This window comes from Pseudoliparis swirei, chromosome 17 (assembly GCF_029220125.1).
Source record: "Pseudoliparis swirei isolate HS2019 ecotype Mariana Trench chromosome 17, NWPU_hadal_v1, whole genome shotgun sequence".
Lineage (NCBI taxonomy): Eukaryota > Metazoa > Chordata > Actinopteri > Perciformes > Liparidae > Pseudoliparis > Pseudoliparis swirei.
Window position 1 is genome coordinate 6,966,634 of NC_079404.1, and position 14,208 is coordinate 6,980,841.

At 41.4% G+C, this 14,208-nt stretch overlaps 2 protein-coding genes across 2 annotated transcripts in view; one reads left to right on the forward strand and one right to left on the reverse strand.

The window, feature by feature from the left end:
• Positions 1 to 254: 254 nt before the first annotated feature.
• socs5b (suppressor of cytokine signaling 5b) lies at positions 255 to 12,368 on the reverse strand. The gene is made up of 2 exons (XM_056435721.1): positions 12,122 to 12,368; positions 255 to 6,989 (listed from the first exon to the last, which is right to left on the reverse strand). The coding sequence occupies exon 2, from the start codon at positions 6,968 to 6,970 to the stop codon at positions 5,282 to 5,284; it is 1,689 nt and encodes a 562-aa protein (XP_056291696.1). The 5' UTR covers positions 6,971 to 6,989; positions 12,122 to 12,368; the 3' UTR covers positions 255 to 5,281.
• Positions 12,369 to 12,875: 507 nt separating this feature from the next.
• Positions 12,876 to 14,208, forward strand: part of spast (spastin) — a 5,440-nt gene continuing 4,107 nt past the window's right edge. The window contains exon 1 of the mRNA XM_056436206.1: positions 12,876 to 12,886. Within this exon, the coding sequence (XP_056292181.1) occupies positions 12,876 to 12,886 (11 nt within the window). The remainder of the gene's footprint in view (positions 12,887 to 14,208) is intronic.

Below are 14,208 nucleotides of genomic sequence, written 5' to 3' on the forward strand. Positions count from 1 at the left end.
GTCTTTGACTTCATAAATTGATGTTATTGCATCAATGTTTTTCAGCCACCAGTCAATAAAATTATGATTTAAGTGCTTCACAATACAGTCAACTTGAACGCTGCTTGAAGGTACATCTAAGACGAAGAAATTTGGTACATACTGAATGCAGAGCTGTCTTGTAACCATTAAATGAAATCAAGCATCCCCTAAACACATACTATATCCAACCCTGCCAGGACACCACAATATAAAACAAACAAACAAACTCAATATTATATAATGGGCCAGTGTGGATTACACTTAACAGTTTTATTTGGAATATTAAGACAATGAAGCATAAGCCAAGCACCAAGAGTGACAGCTACAAGTGTCGCATCATACCGCTCTTAAAAATGAAAAGGTTATACTGGAAAACAGTTTTGTTTGTCTCTTTGAATGGTGAAGCAGATATACAGAACAGACAGTGAAATGTGAACATGATTATGCCATTTACACGCTCAAAATCCTACCTGACAGCAGAAGAAAAAGAAAAAAAGGGAAAAGAAAAGCGATGAAAAGCAGAAGATAATGGTACAGCAATATTCGTCCGACAACAGTGTGGTCAGCCTGTGGCAGCGACTGCGGCCCGGGGACTATCTGTGATTGGTTGGAACGAATAAGGCGCTCTGGGAACACAGCGGTGCTGCGAAGTGACAACTATTAGTTCCCATCATTGTAAAGTCCTGTTTCCTCGGCACCCGACATCCACACAGCAACCGATGTGCACGTACAGCATTAAAGTGACAGAGGATTGCAACCATTGTTACACTACACTCCATTGCATATTAGGGAGAAGTAATAATGGAAAATTATAATTATTTCCTACATCTTTTTTTCTGCTTGCATATAGCACTTAACCCAGCTTTCTAAAATATATATATGGGAACATGAACATCTAAAAAAAAAATATTTATGTATTTGTTCTCTAAGAGCTGAAACCATGATTACTACGAAGGAGGGTGGGGTAAGAAGTCCTTCATGCAGGGAAGTTGCAGTAATTTAGCAGGACTGCTAGCGACACAACTAGCCCATCTCTCATCCAGACCGGACCCAGTGGTTTCTTGCCTCAAAACGAGGCTCTCATAGTGCAGCGAAATGGTGTCAAACCAATGTAAGGACAAAATAGTTCAATTCACGGCATTTTATTTTCCTGGAGAACATAGATTATGAATATACACGTAAACACCCATCTTGGCACCGCCCTTTTCTGGGGCAAAGGGGATGACACAAAGGTGGTGCTGGCTAAATGTGGTCCATGTACACATCACTCTGCTTCGGTTACAGCAGGGGGGGGGGGGGCAGATGTGTCAATACCTGGGAGTTAGTCCAGATGCGAGTGAGAGCAAGTGTGTGCAAAATGTATGTTCAAAAAAGTTAAAGCACCACAGAAGTATACAAACTTATTTTCATCAGTCCCCTATTACATTACTCCCATCATTTATACAATGAGTTTAAAAAAATTGTATTTCCCCTCTTCTAAATCTAAAAGGGATTTATATGGCAAACATGTGCTACGCTTAATATTGGATATTTCCCATGGGGAATAAAATGGGTCGAGATGGTCGCGGGACTCTCCTCGCAATAGGCCTGCCTGAGAAGGGGGTGTTCATAGGAGTTGGCGTTGTCGCCTCTCACAGTCCACTTTGCGTCCCCTCCAACACTCACGCAAGTATTACTTGCTCTTGCTTTGAGCTAAAAAGAGTGTCGTCAATAAATATTCAGACAGTAGGACTTTTTCAGGTTGGGCTCTATATGAAACACAACTCTTAAAGGTTAAAGTGACAACTCTGCTTTGATTCAGGTGCTGGGGACATTAAAATCCATATTGGATGTATAGAGTGGGTAGCTCTTTACATATATGATCCCCGAGTTTAGTCAAAGCAGGCCAACAATGATCGTTAACTTACAGACAAGACAACCAATGGAGTTCTTGTCTGGCAGTTACCTGACTGAATGTGGATATTTTACTTGTGCAAGTACATAAAATGACCATAAGCCAGAATAAAGAACAAAGGCCTTGCAGGACATAGATCAATTGTTTGATAATGTGTATACGCACGGTATAATTCAGCAGCGATTGATTGCAAGAAATACATTCACCCAAATTCTTTATGTGATGACCTAAGTAGGTTACATTTCCAAAAGTAAAATCGCTGTCATGTTTGCCCAATACGGATGCAAATCAAAGCCTTAAAGTTGTCACTCAGCCCAACTTGTCATTGTAAATCCAATATGCTGGAGTTAAGCGCCAATGCAACGAGAGAAGAAAAAAAAGAACGTCGCTGTCATACTTTGCAGACTACACTGCACTGTCGCAATTAAAGTGCTTTTTTACTTCAACAAATCCCAAACCCTCGCTGTTGCCACAAAAACCGAAAGCCATGGCTCTCGGTGAGCTCACTCCTTTCTTCCTCCAACTCCTCCTCCTCCCTATGCTGGTGCTGGCTCCTTAATGTTAACTTTAGCCTCCAGATGTGGCCAGATTGGGGTGTGAGGATGGGGAAGAGAGAGTAGTTGGATAAAAAATAAATTTAAAAAAGGACAGCAGCCTTGAGGCAACACAGTGATCCTTTTAGGATCCAGTACATTTTTATCCCCAACATGGTAAAATTAGCTTGTGATTAATGCCAGCAAGTGAGGTCGGGGGGTGCTGCAAGGATGTTTGCTCTTGCTTGGCAGTAGCATGGAAAGACGGGTGACATTGAGCAAGGTGGTGTGATTTCTGTGGGTTTTCAAGTTGATCCGGCTTTCTTCTACTCGACAGTGTGGATGCCTGAAAACTCCTGAAACACCAAAGTGTTGACTCAAATGTTAATCGTATGCCCCTCACCCCTGGCTTATCTTTCAACACCTGCATAAAAAAAATGTGTCTGGTTCTCTGCCTGATAAACAAGTGAAAATACGATGGTAGTTTGGCAGAGGGAAGGTTTTCAATGTTGCATTTCAGGGTTTCACCTTTAATATTAATATATACATTAATATATATCATTGAAGTTTCACACTTCTTCTGCATCTCCATGCTTTCCAGTAAATTATGTTAGCTAGAAAGCATGTCGTAAGGGAATCGCTCTTCTCGTCTTTGCCCGTCTCCAAATTTCTCTTTTCTTTCCTTTAAAAAAAGCCAGGTAATATGTATTATTACTACTACTACTAAGAGCTAGAACTAACACTGTTGCTGATGAATTGATGAACACGAGCAAATGACAAAATCCTCACAGTAAAAAGTCTAGGATTTGTACGCCAAGTCGCTGACACGTGCGAGAGCTGGAGTTTGATTTGTCTTCGACTGAAATATGCTACAGTAGGGCTGGCTTGGACCTACTAAAAACATAATACCATACAGGCATATATGGTGAGAGACTAATGCATGCATTCGCGAGATGTAACTAATTTACAATTTATTTCAATAATCTGTCATTGCTCAAACCAACAGAGCACCACTGAGATTGTATCCGTTACAAAAACGTTCAACGTGCACCGTGAGTAGGTGCGCTTCCAGCTCGCCTCTATTATTCTCTTCAGTTTTGATTGATGGCACCCGAGTGGACAGAGTTGAAACGACACATGCCGCAGATTTTGGATTCCAAAGCAACTAATTATTATGGAGCGGGATAAATTGATCTCTGAAAGGCACATAGGTTACACTTATTTCCTCTTCACAATGAGAACAAAAACAGAAGTGAGCAGCTGGCTGGCAGGGTTTTTGTCCCAAATAAAATCATTCAGGTTACATAACTAAAGCTCTGAGATATGCCAACCTCTCCAGAGTGTTGCCTCCGCTGAGAGCTATAACTGGGGACTATAAATGCAGTTGGGCGTCAAGGAGATGTGTTGAGGTTGAGAGGTTATGTTTATAAAATTGGGGACATCAACTCCAAAGAAAAGGCGAAGTCACTTCCTTTCTGTTGGCAACAGTGATCTTCATTGAAAAACACATTAACATGGTTTCAAAAAAGAAATATAAATTAAGGTGTAATGGGGTAGAACTAACTAAATTGTGAGAGTTGCAGCTCCCAATTTTAACAAGCAGATTCTTGTTTCTTCAGATAAATTCACAGTAATTTTTAAAAGGACACTAGCATTTGGAATTGTTGTCACATACAGCTTGTCACGCGTGCCCTTGAGTCTTCTGAGAAGACTTGTTAGCGATCCTTACTGTAACCAATGGTCAAAGTGATCTGCACCAACGTAACAATTATCTGGTGAAGATAACTATCGGACTGGGAGAAGCATATTCCAGATGCCACCAAAAAATACCTAAATTAAATGAGGGACGCAGGTTTAAAATGTAAATCTACTGAGCCTTAACATGATTCCACAACGACAGCAGACTGCGCAAATGTCAACCTTGGAGCTAAATTGCACACATGGAGAAATGAACTATGCACAACAAAAAACTGTCAAACAGCTGCGATAACTGCAGCTATGGATTGAATTGTTAGGAGGGACAGATTGTAAGAAAATATTCAGTTTTGAAAGCGCTGACGCACAGTGGGAATAAAGTTGACGTGTTCCGCTTGCTCACTAAATGGGACACACATTCACTATTACTGCTTCAGGAGGAACTACGTTTTTTTTTTTTTTTTAAAGGACTAATCTATAGTCCTTAGAAAGCACTTCATTTCCCTGACGTGCCGTCCTGAACTCAGTGGACCCTCTCAAAATCTGACCCTGGCTGAGCTGATGCTTGTGCGTGCAAAGAGATGGCAAAGAATGTGCCGTATGTAGCTCACTCTGTGGGACAAGCTCTGACTGCAATAAAATAGCATCTCCAGATCCCCCACACGTGCGCACATGGTGCTTTAGCTAAGGAAGAAAAATTAAATACAGAAAGCACAAAGTGAATTGTACAATGTAGCCATGTGGGCCTAAATAGCAATTTGGGTTGAATACGGGGAAGCATGCAGGCAGGTCTCCAGGCAGGGTGATGTTGTGGGATCAGGCAGACATTTAGCACAAAGCAGCAAAAGAAATACACAAAGCACTGATATTTGCCTTCCCTCTCCGCCAAAGCAACCTGTTCGACACAAAAACATGTGCTTGCCAGACAGCGTTATACTAAATATAATCATATGTATTTTCTGTGATGAAAATAATAACTAAAACAAAGATTAGAATTAATCTTGTGTAGCTTGTTACATTTAAATCCGTCCCTCACCAGAAAGAGGGCATATCAGTATAGCCTAATGAGGATTTTTCTTGTTTGTTTTTAAGTTCTGTAATCCTCCTGCAGTCTGTACAGGCAATGGATAAGGGCACCCTATTTCACTTTGAGTGGCGGTTCCCTCTCCAGCCAGCGAATTCGTACTTTCTGTTTATAGTGATACTCCTTGAGGAAGTCCTGCAGGGCAGGGGGCAGCTGCAGAGAGCCGATACCATCGTAAGTGGTCCAGCGGCAGGTGGCGGCTCGTGCTAGGTCCTGCAGGCCAAAAGGAAAAGTCCGATGGAGAGGCGCCGTGAGCAACGGTTCAAAAAACATGCAGGCGCTGGGGTCCTTATAGTGCTCCAGCAGTCCTGTGACGGTGGAAGAGTGGAAAACACAAGGGTCATGGGCGTCAAAGCTGAAGTTGTGGTTCCACTGCTCAATGCGTGCGTGCAGCGAGCGGTTGTATCGGCGGAAGCTAACGGAGAAGAGATAGTCTTCCTGGGCTGAGTCACGCAGCAGGAAGGTGCCCTCAGGCCGTCCATCCAGCAGCGTTTCGGCCTCGTAGCGGTCCATCACGCCCCAGTAGCAGGGCAGAGCTGTGATTTGCAGTAGGTCCGGCACCAGGCAGTGGATGTAGTCTATCTGAGTGTGAACTTTCCAGGGGCCAGGCTGCTGCCTGCTCTGGTGACCGTCCCCAGAGGCGTTCCTCTGCTTGGGCCTCCGGGTCTGCAGACAGAGGGTGGTCGAATCCTCTTCAGAGTCACAGTCCTGGGCTGATGCTGCAGCTCCCAACACCGGCCCACAGGCCCCTGATGATCCAGTGGCCACAGAACTGATGGCCCCTGAGGCCCGACTTTCCCCAGAGGCCTCTCCTGTGCAAGGAGCCATCTTTGGTCCCAGTTTGTAGAGAGAGGAGCCCGGCACTGAGGCTTCCAGGGTGTGGATCTGTGCATTGGGTGGTGGATCCACACCTTCCTCAATACTAAGTCGACGGCGTTCACGCAGACGTTCCTCCTCGTCTTCGGGAGATGGGTGGGCCGGGTCAAAAGCGTCCAGCAGGGCAGAGGAGGAATGCGGGCTGACCGGTGCTGTGTGTTGCTTGATCAGGTGCCACTTGTGTGCAAGGTCTGAGCCTGGCGGGAAGGGGCAGGTCTCCAGCATGAGCTCAGTCAGGTGAATCTTCCGTTTAGAGGCGACAGGGTTCTTAGCAGAACGGGAGCGTCTGCGAGCGGGCAGCGGTAAGCACAGCCCGACTGTATCCCTTAGCCGCTGGCGCAAAGATCGAGCGTTCAGACGGCGTCCTCCAGATACAGAGTCACACATCTCCTGGATGGAGCCGACCCCGTAACGCCTGTCCCTACGATTCCCACTTCCCCGTAGGCATCCAAAACGCCTCTCTGCCTCCAAAGAGCTCTGGGTTTTGGAGGAAAATGAGTGTTTTTTCTTGCCCCCCCATGGAGCATGACGGGAATAGGAATCTCTCCGGGCCATGGGAACCCCCGATCCCCCTCGCACATCCTCAGTTTCCTTGTCGATTGTAATCTCCACTATCTGAGGGGTGTCCGACACGCAGTTATGGTGGCGGCGTCCCACTGTAGCCATCGGCACTGGCAGGAGGCTCCGCGATGGGCTGGAGGCGCCTGATGCCTGTGCTTCACCTGAGCTGCCGCCGAGGCCCAGATCCACCACACAGAGGACGATATTGGCCTCATCCCTGCTTTCACTGGGCCCGGAACTGTTGTTGTGAAAGAGTGTCTGACATTTGCTCTTCAGGTTGCTCCACATGTTTCCCACTTTCTTCATCAACAGGAGCCCGCAGGACCTGAAGATGACAGGAGACAAAAATGAGAAATCTTTTAACAGCAATTGGCGCCTACATTCAACACACGAGCTGCACAAAGAGTGTCCTACATTTAAAATCCTCCAGACTACCGTGTACCTAGTAATTTGACATGGCAAGACTATACCAGGGCTAAAGTGGCTGAGAGATGGGCTACGCTTGAGTAGTTGGAACAGCGGAGTTAGGAGTTGCCAGGCAGACGTGCAGGGACACAAGGCCACAGCTATAAATGAACCCAGGCTCTGATCACAGCTGATCTGCTGGTATGTACTGTATTACAGAGCCAGTCTAGACCTGACCAAGAACTTCCCCTGCAACAGCAGCAAATAGGGCAGATATACATTAACATACTCACTAGTTTGACAAGGATTTGTAAGTAGTAGTGTCAAACTGTGTTCAAAAAGGTGCACATTTTACAGTGAAGCAAGTTCGAGTACAGGCAGGTGGTCTATAAAAAAAAAGGAAACATTTTTCTTTTCCAAGTTCAGACACCGTTTCTAGATTATGTTAACAATAAATCCAAATCAATGCAGCAAACAGACAGCTGAATAACTTGAAAAGTGAATTAACACTGCGTTTTATTTGAAATAGTTTCATTTTGAGTTGTCGTGAAAAGAAAGTTCCAAAAATGTTTGTGTATGCTGTCAATTGTAGATCTTGCAAATCAGCCAAGAAAATTGCAATTGGTGCAATTGTAACTGATATTATTATGACCCCAGATACAGTAATTTATAGGAAAATGCGCTCCAATTATGGGAATTTTTGTTGAATATTTAAATCCCTAACTTGTCAGCTTTAATAGCATGTGCCCAGTTAAGGCGCACAACAAAAGGAGGTTCAACCCTCGGTAGCTGGGCCCCCTTACTCCCTCCCACTTCTTTTAATTTCCATCTACTTCTGGGCGAAAAGCAGCCATCGAACTACAAGACATCATATCATGTTGACCTGCCTACATATTAAAGTTTGCCTTGTAAGTTGTAACCTTCATTAGCACAATATGGATTTGCAGTCCGCTATGAGACAACAGTTCTGTGAAGCACAGGAAACCAGACTGGTCTTTAAGCACATGACTGATTTAAGTTGATTTGCCATGGATATCATGAATAAACCCGTGATGTCTCCATCATCCCCCTTTATTGACCTGCTCTGGATTCACAAAAAATGACATCTCTCCACTTAACACACACAGAAAAGCTGCAATAAATATATTGCTGAGTGTTTCCTGCTGTTATCATTTGTAGTGTCATAGTGATGGTTTGCTGAATCTAAGTTTTGCAACATTAGGCAAAACTTTCCACAGGGCTTTAGTCAAAAAACTTGCAAAGACCTATTAATCAAATACTGGTCATATTCGCAATCAATCATTAAAAGTGTATTAAGCACAAAATGTGTGTTATTAATATTGAAGCCTCAGTTAAAATTATTGTCTTACCATGGACAATTAAATTAAATTTCTGCTTTAAATATCAAAGATAAAAACAATTACTTGAATGACAAGCGTGCTACTCCTGCTTTCACAAAAACCCTTTTACACATGGCCTTATTAAATTCCTAAATTTAACCATTTCACTTTTTAATATTTATTGTTAATTGGTTTGATTAATTTATGTATTTGAAGGACTTTACGTTACCTTAAGTCCTCAAGACGGGCGTTGTTAGAATTTAAGAATTATATAATTTAACTGAGCATTGTGACAGCAGTAGTCACCATGAACCGGTTAGATAGAGCATGGCAGGTAAGACGAGCCGACACAAGTTTGGGTGAACTCAACCTGCCACACTTCATCATGGTAAGCGACACCTATTATTGCACCATTCCTGCTAGGTGGAAAATAATTGGCACTGTGCCCAAAGCACAGGCTATGATTATTCCTCACATAATGGCAAGTCTCCACAGAAACTCAGCTGAACTATGGATGCCCAAACCATTCCATATTGCCAAATCAATAGGATGTTATTCAAGATTTAACCAAATAAGGAACAGCGTGTATCATTTAGATAGAACTATTGACAGAAATGGAAAATTATAATAATAATAATATTTATGGTTACTTTAGTGTATATAATCACCGAAAAAGAGCCGGCTGCAATGTCTGTACAATAGCCATGAATTGACAAACCAAACACTGGCTCGAAATAAAGTAATTTGCCTTTAAACATCAGCCACCGTAGTTATCTACACACTTGGCACAGAGGCAAAGTTTTAGTTGGTTGCAATCTGAAACCTCACTATTAGAACTTCAGTTTTTTTGACAGCCCTAATATTTGTTCTTTAAAAAAACATAGGTTTGAACTACTTGAATATCTATTTTTGCACATTATTTATATGACACCTATCCTAACTGGCAGCATTAACACGACGCAAGTTATTTAGGATAGGTACGTGGTCAGCCATCATCATAGCTGTTGTTGAATTACTCATTATTCAGCTTTTCCGCCAATTTGATAATAGGAAAAAAGAAAATGCTAAATTAGATTTTTCTTAATTGTGAGATTTTTATTGACACTAAAATTATATTATTATTTTGCCTTCGCACCTCAAGAGTTGTAAATTAATTTAAAGGTTTAGTCCAAAATGCCTTGCTCAACACTAGCAAGTGATGATTGACATTTCCTGAAATAAATGTTTAGGTTTAAAGTTCAGTGAGTTCCACACTTCTTAGTCATTGTTATTATAAGGGTGTAAAAACCCTGTGTATATGTGTATGTATGTATATATATATATATCACATAAAACAATCTGCTAAAGTAAAACTAACCGACTATTAACATTAATGGCATGTTAATAGTTTTGACTTTGGGCGCAAACTGTCTCACATAATCGATTACAGGTTTCATCATAAGAGCAACATGGCTCAGAATGTAATTAAACTTGACACCTTTTGCCTTGATTCTATAATCCTACTGCAAACATTAAAACATAGATCTATTGGCTATAACCTCATATTCACACCCAAATGTCTTACCTCAAAGATTAACTGGTATTGTGAGATTTATATATCGGCACCATTTCGAGAGCCTGGATTTTTCACCAGGGTGAGTGTGTTTTATCCCTCGGCTAGTTTTTCACCTGAACATATGAAAAATGAAAGGTTCCAGTTGCCAAGACACACAGCTAAAATAATCCAGGGTCTCTAAAACTTAGTTAACTGTGCCCAAATAGGCTTAACACAGCTTTATTATTATCACTTGCCATAATTGAATAATTATTTGTGAGCAATAATAATCGAGGTCCTGCAACATAAAAAAAGCATGCTAGCTAACATACCTTCAGCACATTAACATTACACAGAAGAAAAAATAAACTTGTCAGACTGTTTTAGGCACATCCACTACTGCACATCTAGGTGGCTTCACTGTTAACTGATAATAGATGACAAGGATTACAAAATAAGCAAAGATGCAGAGTTCTAGGTGTACCATAAATATGCATGTGAATTATTACAAATGTGAGGAAAGTGTGTTAGTTAGCTACTCTGCCCTGTGTCCTGTTTACATTCTTATTAGATGTCAAAGAAATTCTTGGAGCTATCCAAAACAAATGCCAGGGGGGGGGATTAGCAGCAGTCATATTTTTCACCTACTTGGTTACAGTATATTTTTTGGTGAAAGTTATGAGGTTTCATTATTTCTCTCTGCAATATTATAAACTAAAAGTTCAAAATGTATGTCTACAGCAGGACAAACACCAAAAGGGCATACAATATTGCATACATCTACCTAGAATGAACTCGGCTCATTCAAGATTGATTACTTGATACTTTTGTCGCCCAATATAATTCTCTAATACTCAAAATGGCCACACCAACAGTGCAATCCAGTCACAAACCATTTACAGCCACCCTGAAACAGAACTAGGCTACTTCTGCTCTCTGGCAGCCCAACACACCCATTCTCCTGGGATCATGCTGATCTGAGAGAGGGCTGTAGAGAAGACAGGATTAAAGGAGGATGCCTTCTCTGCTCAGATCAGATCAGAGTTAATGAGATATTTGCAGCGTTTTGCATTCTGAAAGATATGTGGCATGGCAGAAAGCCATGTCGTCAGTAAATGACTGACAAATCACACTGATTCTTCTTTCATTAAAATCTCAGCAAATATTAAAACTTTCATTCAACATACTAAGGCAAACTATGAAATTGTCTTTCTTAAATTATTATTTTTGGCAAAAAATATAAACTTTTCAAATAGAGGCAGAACATGCAGTCAAATATATTCCTACAAAATTATTTTGTATTAACAATGCAATTGTTTGTCTTTGTCTTTTTGTTCATAGTTTGCGCTCAGTAGTTCATTAAATATCTACGTCAAACAGAAAACTAAGTACCTAACATTAGTCAAGTTTAAATAACTGGTAGAACACACCAGTACTTGGATTTTAAAGACAAACTCTTCAAGTTGATGTTAACTACATTAAGTCATCCCTACAATATCGTTACCAACACTATTCGTTTAAATGTGAACTTATCAAATAGATTGACGTGGATAGTAAAGCTTCATTATACTAACGTTTAACGGTACCCATTTGAAATATGATAAATACCACCAACAATAGAAGACACAACTAACGAGCAAAATCGTTATTATAGCTGGTACATAGAAGTGGCTGGAAGGCCTTTTCGTTTCTGGAGGCCCCACTTTTCTCTGATCCCAGCCAAGTTAGCGGACTTGCTAACACGTTAACCATCCACAGCCGGACCGCTAAATGAAGCTACAGCCAAAAAGATAACGTTAGCTCGGCTTAAATTTGCCAAGTTGACTTAACGCTAGTGCTTTCAGACCGTAAACATATTAGAAACTTCCCACTATAAGTTGGCAACAGATACAAGCTACCGTACAACTAAATGCAGACCGGTTCGCTAACTTGCTGTTCAGGCTTACGACCTGTCAAAAATGGCTAACTATTAGCATTTCATAGAATAAGAGATTCAAGCGTTTTAGTTAGCTTTGGCTAACCAGCCAGCTAGCGTTTTTAACGGGCTAGCTTGTGAAAAAAGCGACACAAAAAAAATTCAGAAATAAATCAAGTCGTGCTGGGTTGGTTAAAGATATTTTGCAGACAAATGTCACAGGAATGACAAGTAGTGGGTCGTTTCTCGAATTCATATCTTACCCGTGTGCCTCTTGAAAGCCCTATTCAGCAGCTCTCTTTGTCTGCAAAAAATGGCTATTAAGAGAAGTCAGGCATACATCCCACTTGTGGACCGCGGTGTTGGATGAAAGTACAAAAGGTACGCGCATACTTGATAGTATCATCCCGAATATGTCCAAATGAATTAGTTGAATACTGATGAAACATATTTAAAATACTAAATTATTCTTTGAACGCGGCGAAAACCCGTTCTTCACCATGGTGGGGGTCTTTCTTTTCTGTCGTGGTCGCTGCTGCTTCTAGCAGCCAATATGACAGCGCTCTCAGCAGACAGAGCGCTTGGGAGGCAGACGGTGTGAGGAAAGCCAACTGACAGCGGTTCAGTCCAATGGTAGAAGGGGGAAAGACTTCAATTTTCGACACAGCACGCGGATAGGGAATGCCCCGGCGCTAGCTCTGCCTGATGGGCGTACCGTGTCACCAATGAACAAGAGAGGAGGAAGCGGCTCTCCGTTGGCAACTACTTGGTAACGTGGAGAGGAGAACTGATGCTGATGGTGTCATCCAGGTGAGAGAACCAGGAGCAAGTCTCTGTATTGGGAGTGAGTGAGTGAAACTCCAAAACGAAAGCAATTTTTTAAAATCATTTATTGTTTTCTAGTTTATTAGATATTCAAAAGTAAAGAATTATACAATAATCACACTTTTCTCACTACATTTCTCCCATCCTCCTTCCTATTATTATCAAACCCAAGGTTTGTTTGACTAATTAGGCATGGCTCTTTTGTGAGGAAGTTCCTTGTGTCAAAATCTAGTTTTAAAACCTTAATTATTTCAGGTTTGTGCTTCAATGTTTTATATTCCCAAAATAATTTGTATTTCATCAAATTCCTATACAGCAAACCTGGGGCCAAGTAACAGTAAACAAAGAAAAACCGCACACGTTACACTCAACATGGGCTCTTTTGGGCCCTTGAGTGGGTTAATCTGACCATGATCATGCCTGGGAACTCATGGTGTCAATATAATGCTTGAGCATAGAAGAAATCTGTTTGTCTATGAAAACAAATTAAACAAAAAGGCCTAATTAATGCTTTTATTTGTGGAAATGGTAAAAATTAGAGTTAAAAAACAGTGTCCCTCCTCTAGACAAAGACAATTATTGCTTGCCCTTGTGGGCCTTATGTTCTGCATAATTAGATGCACACATATGTAGCCTCGACCAGTGCCGATGTGTTTTATAACTTGTACATCTCAGAAAACAAAAAAACAACCCAAAGCGCCGTTCATAGCGGCTGACACCCACATGAGGTTCGCCGGCACAATGAGAAGTGGAAGTGGTGTGAGTAATTTAAGTAGTTAGCTGAAGACCAGGGTAAGTTCATGGTGGAAATCACCAGCAGTCCAAACTGCTGATTCAATTTGTGCTCACGGGAGGAAATGCAAGAGAATTGCATTAGCGCCGACTCTTTCAGGGCCCAGATACTTTGGCGGATAGGTGGGATTTTTTCCACATTTCATAGTCAAACATATTGTGTATCTTCAGTAGTCATGCCTCAAAGGTGTACTCATACAGATGATGATCCCTCTTATCTTCTCTTCACTTATCTTATTCAGTTGGCCTGCATTTTCAAATTGTATTGCTTTGTTTTGAATCACATTGTGCCTAAAAAGAAAATTCGAACAAATCCAGGAGCAAGCCAATGCACAGTTTGTGCATTGTATGAATTTAGGATGTTCAGTATCCAGGAGTTATTCGTGCTGTGACAAAGATAAGGTTTTCATCTTGTGGCAGCGGGGTAGAAACTAAATGGCATCAACATCCAAAAATCCCATCTACTGATCACTGTTACCGTCTCAAACTGAAACATATGTTTCAGTTTGGTTTGTTTGTTTGTTTGATTGTCAGTGGCATTACAGATCAAAACTACCAGTCATTAAACTTTGGTGGAAGGGTGCAGCATTGGGCGATGTACAAACCCCTCTAATGTTTTCACTTATGGATCTTGATTGACCTGGATAATTATTGATATTATTATAAAAGTCTTCTATAATTATTAATATTACTGTAAAATAAATAATATTAATTATTACTATCATCAAAATTC

Excerpts from the sequence above, each read along its gene's own strand:
- socs5b (XM_056435721.1), bottom strand. The coding sequence starts at position 6,970 with ATGAAGAAAGTGGGAAACATGTGGAGCAACCTGAAGAGCAAATGTCAG.